The 22,120-nt window shown below is 36.2% G+C and overlaps 1 protein-coding gene across 1 annotated transcript; it reads right to left on the bottom strand.

The window, feature by feature from the left end:
• Window positions 1-13,252: 13,252 nt before the first annotated feature.
• On the bottom strand, window positions 13,253-14,065 carry LOC128132916 (uncharacterized). Its single transcript, XM_052769918.1, has 2 exons — window positions 13,960-14,065; window positions 13,253-13,878 (listed from the first exon to the last, which is right to left on the bottom strand). The coding sequence occupies exons 1-2, from the start codon at window positions 14,063-14,065 to the stop codon at window positions 13,253-13,255; spliced, it is 732 nt and encodes a 243-aa protein (XP_052625878.1).
• Window positions 14,066-22,120: the final 8,055 nt, after the last annotated feature.

The following is a 22,120-nucleotide window of genomic DNA, read 5'->3' on the forward strand; positions in this document are numbered from 1 at the left end:
GTTTTGACTTCCAGAATAATTGAGTTTATTAAGAATAATCGAATTATTCAAACGGGCCACAGTCGTTCATATGTTGGAAGTAGATATGAATGAAGACTGTCGTGAATTGGTGTGTGGATTGCCTAAAAGAGTATTAGACATAAGCAAATGTTTGCTACAACGTTCATGAGTACTTATGAATAGGATTTGAGCATTGGATCAAACCCACGCTCACTTGGATCACTCCATGGATTGTGTCACGAGTGATTGGTGAGACGATAACATCTTATATTCTTGAAACTGAGATGTGTGAGTTGTATCTTGCAAATCGGTTGCACATTGATAATATGTAAACGCACTAGTAACTTGGTGTTATAAAACATAATGTTGTGTGTGATTTGGTTAGTAAGTGAAAGCAAGCATTGTATCAAAGTTTATCCGTTCCTTTTATCCAAAGTAGGATAAAAGCGATATCTTTGGGCCCCTCGATGATTTTGTGATGACAAACGTAAATGCTCGGTCGGGCTAGGGCTAATTTGATTTGTTCAATTAGTCAGTCGTCATAAATCGGAATCAAGATATAGTACAAAGAGAATGATTTGAAATCATATCTCATACGATATCTAGAATGGAGGAATATATGATCCCTTATCTAAGGACACGCGTATCTGATATGATCAGAGTTGACAGCGGCTTTGGAAAGCTACGATTGCAGATCAGGATCTGAAGTCATATGCAGAATAGTTATTAGACTTATCCAAGTGGGAGACTGTTGGATTAGTGTCTAAGTCCATAACTATTTTGGTATGTACTTGACCCGATGGTGCATGGTCCTTTTGGGTTGCCTTCACCAAAGCAACTTGATTGGAGAAATAAATAGAGAGAGAGGTTATTATGATTTATTAATATGTTATAAGAATAATATATTAAAGGAGAAATCATATTTGTTTAATTAATATTGGTCATTAATTAATTAAGAATTAATTTTGTGATCAAGTGTAATTAATTAAACTAGAGGGGCTGAATTGTAATTATGTGATAGTTACAAAATAAGGTAAGGATTATCTTAAATATAGGGTGAACGAATTTAAGGAGATAATGCCTTAGAATTCGACTAGGATAAGGGTTTCTAAGACTTATCTTATGGTTGCTTGGTGGGCAAGCAACTAGATAAGGATAAGGACTAAAACCCTAATCTTTACACCTATATAAACCCCCTAAGGCTCATGAATTCGTCTAACCCTTCCCAAGAAGTCCTAAGGACGAATTTCTACCTCTCTCCTCTCTCTTTATACCTTCTCCATTTGCTCTTGGTGTTTGTAAGCCATTAGAGGAGTGACACTTGTGACTCTAAGCCTTCCAAAGTCAATTCAAGGAGGAATTGGGATTGTTATTGCTACATAACAATCAACGTAATATCATAAACCTAATTATATGTTAATATTGATTTCCATATGCTAGAATTAGGGTTTATAGTCTTGGATTCAAAGCATGTACAATAGAGAAACCTAGATCTAAGCATTAGGGTTTGTATGAGCGCATAGGATGTCTTATGACCAAAACCCATCAGTATGGGGACAAACCCAGGGTAAATTCTAGAATCATTTCTCTAATGAAAGTTAGAAAGTGTTTGACCAAGGGATGTACATCATATTTAGCATTCGTGATTGATGCTAAGAAGGAAAAGAAGGTGATGCAGAGTATTCCAGTGGTGTGTGATTATCCGGAGGTATTTCCCGAAGATCTTCTTGGATTACCACCTGATCGACAAGTGGAATTCCGTATTGACTTGTTACCAGGAACCACGCCAATTGCAAAAGCACCTTACCGATTCGCACCGACGGAGATGAAGGAGCTAATGATGCAACTTCAGGAGTTATTGGACAAAGGTTTCATTAGACCTAGTTCATCACCTTGGGGAGCTCCGGTGTTATTCGTGAAGAAGAAAGATGGAAGTATGAGAATGTGCATCAATTACAGAGAGCTGAACAAGGCAACAATAAAGAGTAGATACCCGTTGCCAAGGATTGATGACCTGTTTGATCAATTGCAAGGTTCGAGCTATTTCTCGAAGATCGATATAGGGTCAGGATATCATCAGCTAAAAGTAAGAGAGCAAGATATCGAGAAGACTGCGTTCAGAACACGATATGGACACTATGAGTTTTTGGTTATGTCGTTTGGACTAACCAATGCTCCAGCAGCATTCATGGATTTAATCAATAGGGTTTGTAATCCGTTCCTTGATAAATCTATGATAGTATTCATAGACGACATTCTGATTTACTCGAAAAGCCTAAAGGAGCATGGCAGACACTTGCGAGAAGTGTTAGAAGTCTTGAAGGAGGAGAAGTTGTATGCGAAGTTCTCCAAATGTGATTTTTGGATTCGAGAAGTCGAATTCTTGGGTCACGTGGTCAACCAAGAAGGAATAATGGTTGATCCAGCAAAGATTGAAGCTGTAATGAAGTGGGAACAGCCGAAAAGTCCCACAGAGATCCGAAGCTTTTTAGGATTAGCCGGATATTACCGAAGGTTTATCCAAGGCTTTTCTTCGATCGCTAGTCCATTAACAGCTTTGACCTACAAAGGAGCTACTTATGCTTGGAGTGATAACCATAAAGAAGCATTCGAGAAGCTAAAGAAGAGGCTATGTGAGGCACCAATTCTATCTCTACCCATTGGAGTTGAAGACTTCGCTGTTTATAGCGATGCGTATGGGGTTGGATTTGGTTGTGTTTTGACCCAAAGAGAAAAGGTGATAGCATATGCGTCTCGACAGTTGAAGGAGCATGAAAAGAATTACCCGACTAATGATTTGGAGTTGGCAGCGGTAGTTTTCGCTCTAAATATATGGAGGCATTACCTCTATGGCACGAAGTGAAAACTTTTCACTGATCATAAGAGTCTCCAATATCTCTTTAGTCAGAAAGAATTGAATATGAGGCAACGACGCTGACTAGAATTACTTAAGGACTACGACTGTAAGATACTTTACCACCCCGATAAAGCAAATGTTGTTGCTGATGCTCTCATTCGGAAAGTCAATCTTGAAGGAAAAAGGCCAAGAGCGTTGAGAATAGAAGTTATCTCGACAATTGTGGAAAGTATAAAGAAATCTCAAGAGGAAGCTTCTGAGAAGAAAGACCGAAAGGAGGAACGTTTGGGCAAAACGTTGGTGTTTGATACAAACGGTCATGGACTGAAGGTGTTCCAAGGTCGGATTTGGGTACCTAAGTCCGGAGGGATAAGAAATCTTCTGATGGAGGAAGCTCACAAAACCATGTACTCGATTCATCCTGGAAGCACTAAAATGTATAAGGACCTGAACCCTACTACTGGTGGCCAACGATGAAGCTTGATGTTGCAAAGTATGTGGTCGAGTGTGTGACTTGTGTGAGAGTCAAGACACAACATCAGAAACTATATGGGAGTTTAGAACCTTTACCTTTTTTCTATGGGTAAATGCGAAGACATTGCGATGGATTTTGTCACTAAACTACCCAGAACGAAAAGTGGTCACGACATGATTTGGGTGGTCGTTGATCGATTTACTAAGAGTGCGCATTTCATAGTAGCCAAGGAGAAATGGTCTATGGATAAGCTTGCGAATTCTTATGTGAAGGAAATTGTGAGGCTTCTCGGTGTCTCGTTAACGATTATGTCAAATCGTGACAGCCGTTTCACCTCAAGGTTTTGGAAAAGTCTACAAGAGGAAATGGGTACCAAGTTGTGTTTAAGTACAGCTTACCATCCATAGACTGATGGTCAGAGTGAAAGAACGATACAAACACTTGAAGATATGCTGAGAGCATGTACCCTATAATTCCTAGGTAACTGGGTTGAACACTTACCTTTAGTAGAATTTTCCTACAATAATAGTTTCCACTCGAGCATAAAGATGGCACCTTATCAAGCTTTGTATGGACAAAAGTGTCGTACGCCGTCTTGTTGGCTTGAGGCTGGAGAAAAGCTGTTTATGGGACCCGAGATGGTCCATCAAACCGCTGAAAAGTTGAAAATAATTAGTGAAAGAATGTTAGCAACTCAGGATCGTCAAAAGAGCTATGCTGACAAGAAGCGAATGCCGACGACCTTCGAAGTTGGAGATTCGGTTTTACTTAAAGTCTCGCCTTGGAAGGGACTTATAAGATTTCGAAAGAGGGGAAAGTTGAGTCCAAGGTTTATTGGACCGTTTAAAGTTCTTCAAAGGATTGGGAACCAAGCTTACAAGCTAGAACTACCAGAAGAACTGAGTGGTATTCACAACACTTTTCATGTGTGTTATTTGAGGAAGTTCATGGGAGAAGTTCCCGATATAATTCCAATTTCTGAATTGAGAATTGATGAAAACAAGAGGTTAATTGAAGAACCGGAGGCAATTGTTGACCGAAAGAATAAGAAGCATCGACGCAGGATGGTTGAATTAGTGCTTGTCCGTTGGAAACATTCGAATGGACCAAATCTTACTTGGGAAACGGAGAGTGACATGCTGAGTCGCTATCCGCATTTGTTTGTTGATGTGTGATTCCGGGGATGGAAACATCCTAAAGGGGAGAGAATTGTAACGCCCGCGTTTCCAGGCTAGGCATTATCCTTGATGTAATAGTCTAGGTTAACCTATGTAACTCTTTTAAAGTATTAATGATGAAATAATTGAGTATTTTGTGAATTATGTGAATCATGTGTTTATTTTCTTAATTATTATAATTTAATGAATTAAGAATAAAATAAGCGTCAAAATTAAAGTATGAGATAAGCCCGATATCTTTCCATAAAGATGTAGTGGTCGAAACAAGGATTTCGAAGATATAAAGAATGCCGAAATCTGAGTTATAACGAAGAAGTTATGACCTGTCAAAATTTCGCGGCAGAACCGGCAACGCTGAATGACATAAAAAGTAAAATTTACGTTAGAGCAATATTTAGCCTTAGTTATCTAAACGAAATTCGTAGATTTCATTAAACCGAGAGCGTGCATAAAAAGAACGCCCAAATCTAACTTCGTATGACGAAGTTATGATTTTTTAAAGTTTCGACTTGGCAGTATGCAGCCCGAATCCTTGATTTGAGATCGAGCGGTTTATAGCCGAAACAATCTAAACGGGAATCGAAGATCTCGTTGTTAGTAGCGAAACAATGAAAACTTAGCCAAGAACGGACGTCGGACGAAGAAGTTATTAATTTATAAACAAGTTTTCCTGTCCGGGCCTACTAAAATTAAATAATAAAAATAAAGTCAGAAGTAGCCGACGGAGTCTAAACGAATGTTGTAGAGCGTAGTCTCACCTACGCGTGAAAATAAAGAACGTCGAAAACGGAACTCGTATGCGAATGTTACGCAATTTAGAAGTTTGACGAGTCAAATTACGCCAAGCGTAATTTGAGTACGCCCAACGTACTCAGAAGGCTGCAAGTTGCCTGACCAATACTCGAGTGCCACCAATTGACGCATGTAGTGACGTCAAAGTACGCCCAACGTAACCAAGTTACGCCCAGCGTACTGGGTACGCCTAGCGTAATTGGAAATTACGCCCAACGTAATTCCAGACCCCCAGCGTATAAATAGAAACCGAGACCAGCCATTTTCTCTTGTTCAAACTCTTTCTTCTCTCTAGTTTTTGCCTCGATTTGCGTGCCAATCATATCCCGAAGCCCCGGTATCATTCTCGAGCGCCGAAGCAAGATCCGAAGTCCCGAGGATCCCGAAGAGCATTATTCCCGAGCCGAAGCCCTGCCCGTGAGGATCCCGGTTTTTGTGAAAATCTTCCAGATCTACGGAGAAACACTACTTCTGCAAGCCGTAGTGCTGTCTGATCATCTTTTGATCAGGTGAGTGTGTAGTTACTTTCTTCCAACACATTATTATGAAGTATTTTATATAAAATACATGCTATGTGTATATATTTTTTTGTTATATGTGTGAATGTATATTCACTCTCTTCTATCTCATAGATCTGATTTGTTCTCTATAAAATACGTGTTATGTGTGTGTGCCTCATCTGTTATGTGGAATATGTATTGATTAAAGCATACTATACAGGTTTTAAACTATGTATAAAAATAAATATTTTTATCTACTAATTTGTTGGGTAGAACATGGGTAGATAGTTGATGTGTGATAAACAGATGAGAGGCATCGATGTTGTTTTGATTCAGTCATCTAGCAGAGTTTAGATGATGGCCACGAACTTTTCTAGATAGTCTTGTGGAACACTAACAGGCTCGCCACCTGTAGGTGTTAATGAACTTGGGTGTTCATTCGTTGTACTCCATCCCCCCATGGTTGCCTTATTTGACATATATTGTCGGGAAACCCCTGAAAGCATGTGTTGTCGCCCCGACGTAATATTCTTAGACTAGGTCCCTTGTGTTAGTTATTTTAGGAACATAAAGTGAGAATAACGGGAATGGGTAATTAGGTTATTGTTGGTTGATGAATATTAATTTAATTATTTATTGTGGGTTGAAAACCCTATATGCTCACCAGGCTCCCAAGCCTGACCCACTCAGTTTCTTTGTATTACAAGAAGTGGCGCGAGGGCATAAGATGGATAATCATCAAGTTGTTTTGTTTACAAGTCTGTATATGTATATATTTGTTGAATGACTTGTAAAGTTATCGTTTATGCTTTATGGTCTGTATCAGAACATGACATCCTGTGTTTTTGATTATGGAATGAAATTATAATTCATCATGAAATGTTTTGATAAAAATCTATGTTATCATGTTTTGTTTTTGGGAACAAATTCCGCATCTCTTTTAAAATCAAAAGGATTTACTCTGATAATGTTTAAGAAGCATAAATGAAACCGGTCTTTTCTGGCCGAGATTTTGGGGATGTCACAAAATGACCTATAACCTCCGCGGAATGACCTTAAAACTATTTTTGTAGATTTTTTTTTATCTTTTTGTTATATGAAATCAAATTTAAATATTATGTTTTGCAGCACTTAGACCTCAATCAAAAAGCTGATTTAACTTTAAAAGGTGTAGTGGGTACCATCATTAATAGGTATTTTCCGCAGCTAACACAATCACAACGACAATTATTCGAAGCTTCGCCGTTTGGAATATTTTTAGGGATGCATATCCCACACGGTGATCCATTACTTGTGCATCTGATGATGTTGCACGAAGTAAAGATTCAAGAAGTATTTGAAATGGGGAGGTTTTTATTTGATATAGAAGGGAGGCATTTGCAATTTGGTGAAACGGAATATATTCTCATTTGTGGTCTAAAAGTTGGTCGTTATGTGGATTTACTCTACGACGAAAAAGGCCGGTCAAATTGAAGTCTTCATGCTCGTTTGTTACCAGACATTTCTGATGCACGTTTGCGGTTGAAAGATTTGGAAGACTTCATTATGTCTCCTAAATATTTGGAAGTTGAAGATGAAGATGTTGTGATGCTTATCCAGCTAGTGTTTGTGTTGAAGGGACTCCATGGACGGGACGTAAAAACGTGCATTCCCGCTGCAATATACAATCTTGCTGATAATAGAGATGATTGGAACAAGTATTACATTTAGATATTGTGTATTAATAGAATACAATAATAATAATAATAATAATAATAATAATAATAATAATAATAATAATAATAAGTTTAATAAGTTTAATATTCATATTGTTGGTTTGCATGATGTACGTATCTTTGGAGGTATACTTCGCGGATGATGCGTGGAATGTTTAAAAAATAGTAGAATTTAGACAATTAAAGGAGGCCAATCCCGAATCCAAGAAAATACACAAGTATACCGTTCCTGGTTTTATGCTGCCATTTAAGGTTATTTTCTAATAAATTTAATTACTTATTGTTTTGTTTTTATACGATAATAACATTGAACTTCTTTCTATAGATCTGGATTTTGGAGACGTTCCCCGAGGCAACCAATTTTAATGTATGCATCCCGACAGAATTGCCAAGGATGAGGTTTTGGAGAAGTAAAGCACCGTTATCTTGGGACAACTATTGTAGAATAATCAACATGTTTGTGGTATGCTTTTTATATTAAGGATTATTTATACTTACAAATTCCATATATTTTCATTTTAAAGTAACAATTTGATTTTAATTTTAATTTTTTGCAGCCTAACAACCAACCTATTCAAGTGGTGGCAAACGAGACGGAGCTGATGTTGCCCTTTTATGTTCGATACGTGAATTGGACTCTTAACCATGAAGAGTCTCCTCCACTGCAACAGTCTCCTCCACCGCAACATAGTCCGGTCCGAAATAGTCCACCTGCTATTCAGTCGCCTCCTCGTAGAAGTATGTACAAGTTGGATACATGTTCGACTGAATCTGCCACAAATGCTTCTTCCTCGCAACAGTCTAAAATAGAAACAAGGTTGGTAAAGAAGAAGAAGAGTAGCACAAGGGCATTAGTGAAGGTCTACTAGGCGTCATGGCTGAATTATCATCTAAAGTAGACCGTGTATTAGAAGAAAAAGATGAGCCAAACAAACGGTTTGTAGAGGATGAGGAGGAAGATGAGGAAGAGGAGGAGATGATAAACGAAGAGGGTGAAGAAGCATATTGCCATGATACGCAATTCGACTATGCTGGTTTGGAGGAGAAAGCTGCGCCTACACCTACGGAGCCGTCACCAAACTTGGGTGAACATGACACAAAAATAGTGACTCCTATTGTTAGGCCGCAACGAAAGAGGGCTCCAGCATGGTATCAGCGCACTCCGTTCACAGTCGTAAAAAACTCATATCTTAAACTTGGTATTTTTAAAAAATACTACATTATTGATAATGATTAAACATGTTGATTTTTTAGGTGCAATCGACAGCAAAATTAAAGAAAATTAGCAAGACAAGGAAGAAAAAAATAGAGGAGAGTCCTAAAAAAACAAATGAGGACATTGTCAATGCAGAGAGTAGTGACGTTCCTTCAAACAATCTCTTGTTGGACAGTATTTATACTACTAGTCCGATGAGTTTTTGGCAAGAATGGAGTTTAATCTCTCCCAAACTGATCATTAAACATAGGTTACATATCCTCCCACTAGATATGGATTTTTGGGAGAGGTTACTTTCTGTTAGTGACAAAGGGTGGTTAGTTTCTACGGTAACATTCCTTTAATTAAAATTTTAACTATTTTTTAGACAAAAATCTATATAAATAATTCTAACATTTTTATATTAAAATGTACAACATATTGCTATATGGAGATCCCTGTTGATGGAAAGGCAGCCGAAGAACGCTCGGTGGACTCTATATCCTCAAGGAATCAATTTGGAACCCGGAAAATCATATTTATTTAGGAATGTAGCAGATGGTTTTGGAGGTTGTCCTAAATGGAAGGATGTGGATACGGTTAGTTAATTTTAATTCCTAAATAATATTACTGAAATTACTAGTATATAATATTACTGAAATTACCAATGGGCATGCACAGCATTTATTACAAATATAACCTGCAAAAAAATATAAATTAAATACTAGTAATTTCAGTAATATTATATAGGACAAAGCTATTAAGCGGGACCTGATAGTTGAACAAAGCTATTAAGCGGGACCATTCATCACCTACAAGGCAATTCAGGGGAGCCACTACTGGTAGACCCTTGTAAATGGTAATCCAACTTTGTATTAGGACCAACAACTCTTTTTTCGTCCATGGAGTGTACAATTTGTTGGAGAGGCTGCATTAGATGGATTTGTTGCATTCGAAGAACTTGGTACATTGGACGCCATTTCTTAATTGATCTACTATCAACTAAAGAATTGAATTTCATATAGACACTACGTTTAATATATATACAAACATATGTTATACAAAGATATGTCAGTAACGCGGACTGACGAGTCAGTAAAGCGGACTGACGAATCAATAACGCGGACTGACGACTCAGTAACGCGGACTGCCAACGATTAATATATATAAAAAGTTTCTTAACATGGACTAACGTGTCAGTAAAGCGGACTTACGAGTCAGTAACGCAGACTGACAACGATTAATATATATAAAAAGTTTCTTAACGCGGACTGACGAGTCGTTAAGGCGGACAGACGAGTCAGTAACGCGGACTGACAGACAAAACAGTTTTGCGGACTGACAAGACGGTAACGCGGACTGACAAGTCAGTAACGCGGACTGACAACGCAGTAACGCGGACTGACAACCCCGTAATGCGGACTGACAACGCAATAATGCGGACTGACAACCCCGTAACACGGACTGACAACGCACTAACGCAGACTAACAAGTCTATATAAAATGACAAACAACAATGTATCAGTTCATCTAAGGTATTTTAGTTCATGTGCTTTGTATGTTTTACAATGGGTTCAAACCAATGGACCACTAATGAGTATTTCCTTCTAGCTCGTGCATATATTAATGTCAAAGAGAACACCAGTTTGGAGGATAGAATGTTTTTCATCCAACTAACGAATATCTTCAACACTGACGCTGAAACCACTATACAAAACCATCGCAACACGCTTGATATAGCTGCAAAATGGTATGAATTGAAAATGGAAGTTGTGTTATTCAACGATCTTTATAATAAGATTGAAGACGATCGTGTCAATGATACTGAGGAAGAGATCTTGGAGGTGGCTAAAGAAGAATACAAATCCATTAGCAACGGAGAGAGTTTCGAGTTTGAAGCCCCTAGGAGTCTTTTGAAAAATGTACCGTTTTTTTAAGTAGAACTGCATTTTGTATTGTTCTTGTATTTCTTTATTTAAATGTAATATGGTATTTATCCTTTATTTTACAAAAAATATTTGACCAACAAATGTTACAAAACCATACATTCAAAAAACATTATCTAACAAACAACTTACGCGGACAGACAAGTAAGTTCTGCGGAATAATGTATACTAATTCCTTATAAATTGGACAACCATGACGAAAATTTACAAGGCGTCGAAAGTTGTGAAAATGAGTTCAGTCAATCAAGTATTAAGGAAAAGTTTCTCCAGCCTACCGACTTTTTTCCATAATCTGCAAAGAAGCAATCCTATCACCTTCACGTACATTACGAAGGATCAGTATAATCGTTTCCAAATTTGTTTCGTGGCATTGGGATGCGTGGTATGTAGTCCCTTATAGTTAATAAATATTTAGTTATTTCAAGTTGTTATATGCCTAATATTCTTATGTTGACTTATAGATTCGTACATTTCTGATGTCTATGATACCAATCATATTCGTTGGTCAAGTACCTCTAATTGGGGCGTATGTAACATCCATGTACATTGCTGTTGCTTTAGATGGAAATCATGAACCCCTTCTCATAGCATTTGCCTTGGGAACCATAAACTGTGACAATTCATGGTTATGGTTCATGAGGAGGCTTAAAGACTGTTTAGGTGACAATACAGAATTTGGTTTCATAAGCCATATGTCTGATTCTATAGAATTTGCAGTCCACAGAGTCTACCCTGATTCATATCATGGCTATTGTTGTAAAAATATAGCCGAAAAAATACACGCTTCCATCGGAAGCAATACAGTCGTAGAACAATTGTTTTGGAAGATGTGTAAAGCGTATAATTTATCTCAATTTTATGCATGTTTGAACAATTTAAAAACTGAGGTAAATGGGAACGATCTTCATTGACTTGACAATATTCCCATTGCAAAATGGGTACAGGATTGTTTTCCAAGAGTACGTTTCAATGTTAAATTCATTGACATTCCCGATCTTGTCAATTGGTTTAAAACAAACACGCATGAGTTTCCAATAACGACAATCATTGAAATGGTTCATGACTCGATGTAAGCAGTGTATCTTCTACGTGCTGCGTTTGGAGGTAATTATAATTTATGACATCATTAAAACGGTGAATTGATATGTTTATTATACGTTATGACATTATAAGTTTTTTTTTATTGATTCAGTTGATTTCACAGGGGATTTCCATAATCTTCTAACCCCTTATGCACTTAAGGTGATTCATAAAAGATTTATCCACTCGGATGGTTGTAGGATTACACATATTGTTGGCGATAGATATGAAGTGACTAAGTATTCAACAACCGAATATGTCCAATTAGACCGTGGTATTTGTAGTTGCGGTAAATGGCAAAAATGTGCTATACCTTGTGAGCATGCTATAGCTTCACTACACAGACTCGAAACTGCAGAAATCCATCAAATGGTAAATTTAAAGTTAAGTACAACGGTGTATCGAAATGCTTATCAAACTGAGACGGTCAATCCTATTCCAACCCTTAGGCATTGGGAAAAACCAGTCGAAAGTGTTGTAGTCTTACCTCCATGCCAATTCAATTGAACTTTATTGTATGGATCACAACGAATATTTGTTTGTATTCAGTTCTATGTTTACCGTACTTGTAATGGTTTGTTGGCGTTCTTTACTTTTTAATAAAAAATGTTTACCTTTAAATAAATAATTTTATTCTTATAATTGTAATATGTATGCATGACAACGACTAGACAAAAAACTATGCGAACTGACAAACGCAGTAACGCGGACTGACAAAAACCTCTACGAACTGACAATAGCTCTCTGCGTAGTGGAAGGGACTATATATAGTCATGGATGGTCGTCGGATTTTTCGTATAGAGTTATAATTTTTTAAATTTAAAATGACTTCATCTTCATCTTTGTATATTTGCTCGTGCAACGAAGTTGATTGTTTCTATTGTGATCTGATTGACCGTTTTCTTGCACCATCACCAAATTTAAGAGAGCCATATATGTCGGAGGATACTTTGCAACAACTACAATGGGCTGAAGAACAACAACAAAAAAAAAAGATAAAGACTCGTCTCGCGCTCTCACTGAACGTCATGACCTCTTTGCGGCGGAGTGCAAAGATGTTGAGGAAAGGATGACGATTACAAAAAAAAATCAAAGATCATGAGGAATGGATAAAAAAAACTAAGAATCTCAAACTGTCTGAAAAATGGCTTGCTGACAAGGATACAAAATTGATAGAACTTGGTAGGCAAAAGGACCATATGGAAGATAAAATAAGAATAAGGGACGACTACATAACAATGGAGAAAGAAAAGTATCATTTGCAATTCCGTTAAGTTAATTACCGTTGTTGTACGTTTACTATATGTTTCTAGTTTGTTGAATGTATTAACTTCGAGTATTAGTTATTATTCTACTAGTAATTATGCAGTAATATAATCATAATATTACCCATCATCTTTAAAATAAACACACCAGCTCAAATTAGACAAATTAATGTCCTCTAAAACAAAACATAATTAATTATAAATACAACATCAATCATTCAAATCAAACGTTGAACAATAGTCTTCTCTCTACGTCCCACTCGTCCAACGCGTGTCTTGTGTCCCGTGCGTCTCTAGCGTCTCCTGAGTCCCTTCTGTCCCTTTCCCTTTTCCTTTTGTGTTACTACTTGATGTCGTATTAGTTTTTCTAGCCTTTTTTTGTTTCTTTGGGACCAATGTCGGACAAGTCGCTGCATTATGTGTTGTACTATCACATCTACTACACCTTCTTACTATAGGTTCCTCACCTTGTGACGGAATACGATTTTTGTTTCTCGGTCTACCAGCTTGACGTGTATCCATTATCGGGGGTTTCAAAACCATCATGTCAGTAGGAATCTCCCAATCACACGGTTCTGGAAGGGGGTAAATCGGCTCCTCATACGTACTTCGGTATGTTTCCATTTTGTAAGCATCTATAGCCAGATGTCCGAAGTTAGTTTTTTTCAAGTGCTTCAAGACCATTATCACATGACCACAAGGCAACCCAGTTCCTTCCGAATATTTGCATGTACAAGTCTCTTGCCTCAGATCAACTATGCCACCATGTTTGAAATCATGAACTTCATAAAGTGCATCTGAAACACCAGAAACGGACCATCTTGTCGTACGCTCTTCATTTTTACTAACTACTTTTTCAGCCCACTCGGTTAGCACTGTTGAACGTTTCCTTATAAAGAAGATATATATAATTAACTAATTATTCGACCTAATTAAAGTCAAAATAAAATTCATACCTCCTTCGATGCGACGCTTGTAACACCATTCCTGTGAAAGACGTCGGAAGAACTCAAGAAGGGGTATTATAGGCATCTTCCTTGCATCTACAGATAAAACATTCATGGACTCTGCACTGTTCGAGGTAATCTAATCGTAACGTTTCGACGACGAATATGCTCTAGTCCATTTAGCACGGGGAATTTCACTTAGATACGCTGCTACTTGCAGCCTAGTAGAACTAAATCTATACCACAATTCTTCAAAAACATTTCTTTTGTAAGCTTTCACAAGCCTCCAAAACAACACTTTTGTTTTATCATTTTTCCCAAACTTGTGTACTATGTTTCCTAGTATATGAAAAGCACACAAGCCATGATGAGCATGTGGAAAAACATTTTCAATACTAACGCGAATTGCATCGGACCTGTCAGTTACAAAAGTCAATTCTTGACAATCACCAACACATTCATACAACTTTTCAAGAAACCATGTCCACGTAAGACCACTCTCTTTTTTGCATATTCCGTGCTTATGGGGCAGTATCTGGTTGTTCCCATCCATAGCTACTGCATGCAATATGGTTCCCTTAAAAGCACCCTTGAAATGGGCACCATCCATAATTATAACTTTACGACAAAAACTTTTGAACGCTCGTATCTGCAATATATAAAAATGGAACACATAAACACTCTATAATTTGTTTACAAAAATTATTATATATTAAATAACAAGTTTTTTGTATTTACCGTGCTCCCAATGGCATAAAAACAACACTCAAAACAATCTTCAGAATCTGTTTGAATATACGCAACTGTACCGGGATTATGCCTCTTCAAATTGTGAAAATAAATAGGAAGTTTGGCAAAACATTCTTCAGAGGATCCCAACAACAGTTCCATAGCATATTGTTTTGCACGCCAAGCTTCTTTGTAATCTACGTTGATTGCCAGCAAAGCATTCAAATCCCTTGATATTTCATTAGGCCTCCAAACTCTGGAACGAGTTTTTCCCATAATCTTATGCAATATAGTACCCATGACTTTTTTATTAGCATGCTTATGATTAGGGTGTATCTATAATGACGAACATCTGTGCACGTTGTTGAAAGTCCTGATTTCAAATTCATCAGTGGGATCAAGGCGTTTTGCATACAAACGCCAACTACAGTTCTTAATTTTACAATATACCTCATAACGATTTTTTTTAGAATGCTTGGTCTTAAACTGAAACTTTTCTCTTGTTTCTTTAAGACTCAAAGCAACAATTAGTTGTTGTTTGTTGTCATATGTTTGATGAACAAACATATCATCAGTTGGACCTAAACTGTGAAATGGTTTGGGTTCAACAATAGGATCAGGACAATCAGGTATGGGAGGCATACCGTAAAATATGTCTGAAGCTTTTTTTTCGTGTGTGAACTCGTCTTCTGACCATCCTTCATTTGACAATCACCGTCTAAGAAAGTTTTGTCAGCCAATCTTCCAAACTCATATAAATTTTTTTCTTCAACTGTATTCAGTGCCACAGTTTCTTCTTCTTGACAATCTTCAACATTATCAGATACAATGTTTTCAACATTGTATGGTACAACTTTCTCAGCCGCTTCTGTCTGTTCGACCAATCCCTGAAACACCTCTAAATACAAATGCGCAATCTCCTTCGTTTCAGAAATTACATTTATGAGTTGATGAACATCTGCTTCATCTAAAATATTCATCACATACCCATGAACCGGGTGTTGAAATGACAATGATATATTACTATTGAACACCTTAGCCTTACTTTTCACCAAATCAATCAATATTCGACAATCAAAATTAGGCGGAAGCAGTAAACCCAAGTTGTTTAACTTTGGTCTAACGTAGGTGTTAATCCGATTACTTATCTGCCAAAAACCTCCAGTACATAAAATAACAAAACTCATATTTGGTTTTGAAAATCAAATGAAAACGAACTGATCTATCGACCAAAATGAAACAAACATATGAAAAAGAAACTTTTGTATCAAAAAACTCTTCAAAATCCGCTCCAACCTCACATTCCACGGAGGCATTACTCTCTCCGCGGAGCTCCGCGTCGACCCCTCCGCGGACTGATTTATGAATTCCAAACTGCTCCCTCCGCGGAGGCATTACTCTCTCCATGGAGCTCCTCGTCGACCTCTCCGCGAGGTATTTACAAGATCCAATCAGCTCTCTCCACGGAGGTTATATTGTATCCGCAGAGACCCATTCCGCAGAGCATGATTAAAAAGGCTAACAACCTATTTTTTGACTACTTCGCAGAGATGACGTCATTCGGCGGAGGTCCGTGGAGGGTCCTCCGCGGAATGCATGTGTATAGCTGGAAATTTTTTGTTTGTGTCTAAATTTTTAAATTTCCCCCCTTTCTTGTTTTTTCTTAATTAAAAGAAGAAAATGATGCAAAGTTTTTATTATTTTCTTGAAAAAACTGATGCACCTGATGGTTTATGAGGAATAGAGAGGTAGATTGAGATTCTTAGCATGAAGAAGGTCGATGGTGGCAGTGATTTGTTCATTGATTGAAATTGATTAGGATTATTTAAAATTTAAATTAGGTTTTGATTGGTTATATGTTTTATTCTAAAATTTGATTTTTTAACAGAAAGGAGTGTGATGAAAGATAATAAAATAGGAAAATCCATTATTTTTATATCAATTGTATTGTTCAAAATGAGATTAATGTTGTGTTAGTGATGCCCTTATATATATATATATATATATATATATATATATATATATATATATATATATATATATATATATATATATATATATATATATATATATATATATATATATATATATATATATATAAGCTAAAAGGGAATTATTTTGGTATCTCGCCCTGGGCATTAAAACTCATTGGACCGGCCCTGAGAATAGGTTGTTTACAACACTGAAGTGCATGATGCTAATAAGATCATAAGGAGGACTTTATGTAAGTCTTCAATGAAGAATAGAAAGAGAAAACAAAGGAAAAGAAGTGTTAATGTCATAATCGGGTAACAAGATATCTAAAATATTTTAAAAATACCATTAAAGAAAAAAACGTCGTCAAAGTTTACAAACTTTAACTTTTGTTTTGAAATACTATTGTGACCTATAATAGCCTTTTCTCCCTGTTAGAATGTTTTTTTTTTCTAAAATGACATTTTGTTACCCTTTAAAGTGTTTTTTTAGTTCAATAGTAATTTTAAGACGTTTAATTATTTAGTTACATTTTCATAATTTTTTAGTTTACAATTTGATAATTATATTATTTTGATATTTATTTTATTCTTTAGCAAATGTCTATTGCCTAAAAAGCCATGAAATTTATTAATTTTGTAATTTTTATAAATTTGCATCAATATAAATTATTTTCATACAAAGTCTTAAGATAAAATAGTAACAATTTAATAAAAACTATAATCATTAAAATATGAATGTTGTAACATATTTTGTTTTGCATGAAAATATATATCTATATTAATATCTAATTATAGAGTACAAAGATTATTAATTTTATATGTTTGGTTATTTTTAAAACAATAAAAAAACATATAAAATAAAAAATATTAATTAGCCATATTTGTTTGATCTACTTGCACCTCAGATTTAGTTCCAATCTATTCTTTTTACATAACAAATTGAAATGTAGATGAATTCTGATAGAATTTTATAAAAATAAGTGATATGACTATTGAGATTGAAGTTGAAGTTAAGATGGATTTGAGTGAAACAATACCGATGCCATCTTGGTTTTTTGAGTTTGTTTCGAGTGTATTGTACTCAAGGGAATATCATCCACATAATATCCTTATTCATTGTACATATTGTCTATATATATATATATATATATATATATATATATATATATATATATATATATATATATATATATATATATATATATGGACTTGACAGCCAAAAATAATAATAATGTTGAATTAACATTATCCACGTGGCAGGGTGGTATGGGAGCTGACATGGCATGCTTTGTTGGCATGGTGATGTGGACGGAAGTCGGAAGGGGCTAGAATAAATGTGGAGGTCAGTTTTGGACTCCAATAGTTAGCAATAATGGTTCCTTGATTGAAGACTTTATTAATCAAGTTGTAATCCCCCTTGATAATTAGGTCATTTAATGTTTCATTTAAGTCTTGTTTAAATTCGTATTTGATCATTGGTGGGCTATATATAGCTGCCAAAGTATTGTATTTTGATCATCACTTTTGAAAATTGAAAGATTGAACATTGTTTATACCCTTAGAATTGTTGCTTACACTTGAACTTGATCATTTGAAGGATGTTGTCCTGATCTTGATTAGAATTCAGTCAATAGGTCTTGATTGTTTTCTAGAACCTCAATCTATAGGTCTAGATTGTTGTTCAAATCTATCCATTTTAAATTTCGTTGTTTTTCTTGTGTTCAAGCTAAATCCCTCACGGAAAAGCCCAAAAAGAGTCATTTCAGTTACAAGCAAAAGCATGTTAAGAACAAAAGCACCATAAGAGCCATTTCAATTTTATGTCATTTATGTTTATTGCAATTGTGTTCTAATCACTCTAGCTTTAGCAATGGGAAAGGAAGTGAAAGTTTCTATCAATGTTGTAATTGTCTGTTGTGACAACCCGGAATTTTATTCTGTAAGATTAGTCAGTTTTATCAACATTAAATTCAATTTTCGTTACCTTTTAACACAGTTTAAGGATTCGTTTAAGTATTCTAAGCCCGAGTATAGCTAGGAATGAGATTAGGAATGAGTCAACAAGTCGGATTGGGACAAAACCGGGCCATACACCCTCTTGAGATGTGTGTACGGCCGCACACCCATCCCCCATCTGCACACTCCCCCTATATATAGAGGGTGACCCCCTTCATTCATTCCTTTCTTTGGCTAGGCTCAATTTTCTCTGTTTACTTTCTCTCTCGAGAATCCTCATCCAAGAACACTCCAAAGGCCTAAAAAACGTGAAGTACTCCATCATTCAGCTTGTTATACTGGTAAGACACCTTTATCTAAGCCTAAAACTCTTCGTGTTCTTCGTGTTCTTCATCACTTGAAAGTGTACGCCACACACCTTCATAAGGTGGCCGTACACACCTTAAAGACCCTCCAAAGTGAGAGTTTGGCCCCCTATCTTCTAGTTGGACTTGGTTTGAGCCTTAAAGCACCTAAAAATCGACTTGGTTTGAGCCGTACACACTCTGTACGGCCGCACAGTCCCGTATGCAGCCGCACACACACCCTGGCCGCACACTTTGGGTGCACTCACACCAAAACCCTTTATTTTGTGGCCATACACCTCCCTCGTTCGATCAATTATGGCTCCGACACTTAGTTCAAGCATTTCCCAGTCCTTAGGGTGGTTTTCCGTCATGTTTAGTCATGGAATACCTTAATCTAATGCATATATGTGCTACTATATTTTAATAGGATCTACTTGCGAACGAAACATCAGTTGACACTCAGCACTCATAACCGATCATACACTTGAATCCTACGTTAAACTATGAGTTCATACCCCTACGCTTTTGCATTTTTTAAACATTTTGAGGGGGGAGGGGGGAATACAAGCCAAACATAATGGTTTTCACAAGTTAAAAACTGATGCAATTACCATGGTCTTACATTAAACATTTAGATATCTTATCCCTTTTGTATTATGCAGAGCATAGGGGAAGTTTTCTAAACCTAATTGCATAGTTTTTCCAAACAGTACATGAACATAACAAACCAGTCACACTATAATAGGTACAGTTTGGGGATTTCAGTACCGGTTTCATAGATTCAAACTCATAAACTATGACAAATTTAGCTTATCCATTACTACATACATAAAACTAGAGTATCTTGCTAAATAATTATTTTGCGTATAATTATTTATACTCTACACCATAACAAATGATTTCGAACTCGAGAATAATCAAAGCATACATAAACTAGTTAATACAGGATAGTGAGACCTATCTTCATTACGCCTCTCGGGGTACCAGTAAATCCTTACCTTTAGTATAACTAGAGTCTCCTGGAGGGAGAGCGTGAATTTTATGAATAGATCTATTCGGGATCGACAATCCCACACATGAAATATTAGCTACAGTTAGGTCGGCACGCTTGGGGTGACAAATTTTGTAATTGTACGGCGCCTGAAGAAACGTCAAGGAGGTCACCAGTCATATTAGTATGATTATATGACTCACAATAAGTATAAACTAACCTTTGTTTACGGGATTTCCTTCTTCTATAGTTTTATTTTCATTAATAAAACTATCTATCTACTTACTGGAGGGTATTCCAAGGACACAACCATTAGTTTTATTTTAAGTAATAAAACTACTGTACATAATGGTGGTAGCAAGTGTTTTCGAACAGATCATACACTACATACTGGTGGTAGCCACGGTTTTCAAACAAGAACAAACTTTCATATAGTAATCAACAAACATGTTAGAAAATATTAGATTTTCTTGGAAAGCATGCATACATATTTCAGAACTTCATAACAATGGTTTTCGATACAAACGACATTTTACTTATAATGAAAAGAAACCATTTGTAGAAACTTAATGACTAGTTTTGAATACAAAAAAAACATGCTTATGAACTCACCAACTTTATGCTGATACTTTTCCAAAACCACTTGTATTCTAAGGACAATGATAGACAGGTACCCTTGCCAGCTTTTGGAGAAGACGGAGCATTTTGGAGTCTCGTCTTTATCTTTTTTTTCTATCGATGTATACAAACTATGTTTTCAAACAGATCTAAATATCCATATTGTAATGTAATGGTTGTGTTTACTTTGATTGCTATGATACGATTGTTATGATACTACGCATGACGTCACCCGCCTCTAGAAGTTTACGCCATTGTTTTCTGACGGTCCGGGGGTGTGAAATCTGTGAAGATTTTGATATGGGCAAGACCAAGCCTCAATACATTTTTGTCAATCCCTTAAAGTTGCAAAGTGTCCATGTCTTTCAAAATTAATGCAACTAGAATCAGGTCATTCAAGTTCATTAGAGGAAAATCAGCAACCGAAAAATCACATACTTGATTGTTCGCTCTTACAACATGATAGCAAAAATTTTGTATCATATTCTCGAACAATACATCTTTTGGTATACTGATAACCATCTTGATCTTCACTAATGGCCATATTTCTTCTGGTTCTTTTCCAACAACTACATGAAACCTAAGTTTCATATGAGTAAAATCATGCTTGTTGTCGAACTTCTCAACTATCTTGTACTGAGCGATGATAAACATCATTTCATTCACATGAAAATCAAGCTAACTCATATCAATTTTAGTGATAGAATAGCTTTTCTTAGGCTTTTTCTCAAACGAATACATTTGATTGAAAGCAACTCTTGCTTAAATATTCTCATAGCTGCATAACTTCTGTGGATCTCCCCTTATCCATACCAGGTGGATCACTTTTACGAAGTCTTAGTTTGCTTTGTATATGCCTTTGTTTCTCCATTTCAGCTTCAATTTCAGGCTTCTTCTCTTCTTTCGATTTTTCAACCAAAATCCCCTTCCTTTTTCCATCATCTTCGGAAGGTTTTGGTTTAGAAGAACTTAAAGTTCCTCCTTAAGTAGAAGAATCAATAACAATTCCCTTCAAAATAGGTTTTGTTGTTGTCTTGATGGCTTTTGTTGTAATCACCTCTGAAACTATAGGTGTTGGGACTTGAGTAGATACAACTTTCGTTAATTCACCAGTTGTTACAATCTTCTCAATCTTTTTCGACTTAACAACCCCTTTTGTAAATTTCAAAGATTTGCCTTCTTGAATTTTCTTTTCTCCCCTTGCACCCATGTGACAACAGGAGGGACACCAGCAGGCAACATGTTAAGACCTGGCAATGGAGCGGGTTTGGAGCGAATCAGGCTTGATCCAAACCCTTTTAAAAAATTTCAAAATCTGATCCAAACCCTCTCTGTAACCCGTAGGGTTTTAAATAACCGGACGCATACCCTTATCCACCGAATCAACGAATATCCAAACCCGCCCCATAACCCAAAGGTTTTTTAAATGATCAAACACATTTTAATTAATTGCTTAAATAAAATAATGTATACTATATCTTAATACTTAAAATAACATTTTTTTTTAAATAAAAAAATTGATTTAGAAAATCACATTACATACTCGAGGAATT

The sequence above is a fragment of the Lactuca sativa genome, chromosome 3 (assembly GCF_002870075.4).
Source record: "Lactuca sativa cultivar Salinas chromosome 3, Lsat_Salinas_v11, whole genome shotgun sequence".
NCBI lineage: Eukaryota > Viridiplantae > Streptophyta > Magnoliopsida > Asterales > Asteraceae > Lactuca > Lactuca sativa.

Coding starts and splice junctions, on each gene's coding strand:
- LOC128132916 (XM_052769918.1), bottom strand. CDS start 14,065: ATGAATGTTTTATCTGTAGATGCAAGGAAGATGCCTATAATACCCCTT. Junction 13,879..13,959: donor CAAGCGTCGCATCGAAGGAG/GTATGAATTTTA, acceptor AACGTTCAACAG/TGCTAACCGAGTGGGCTGAA.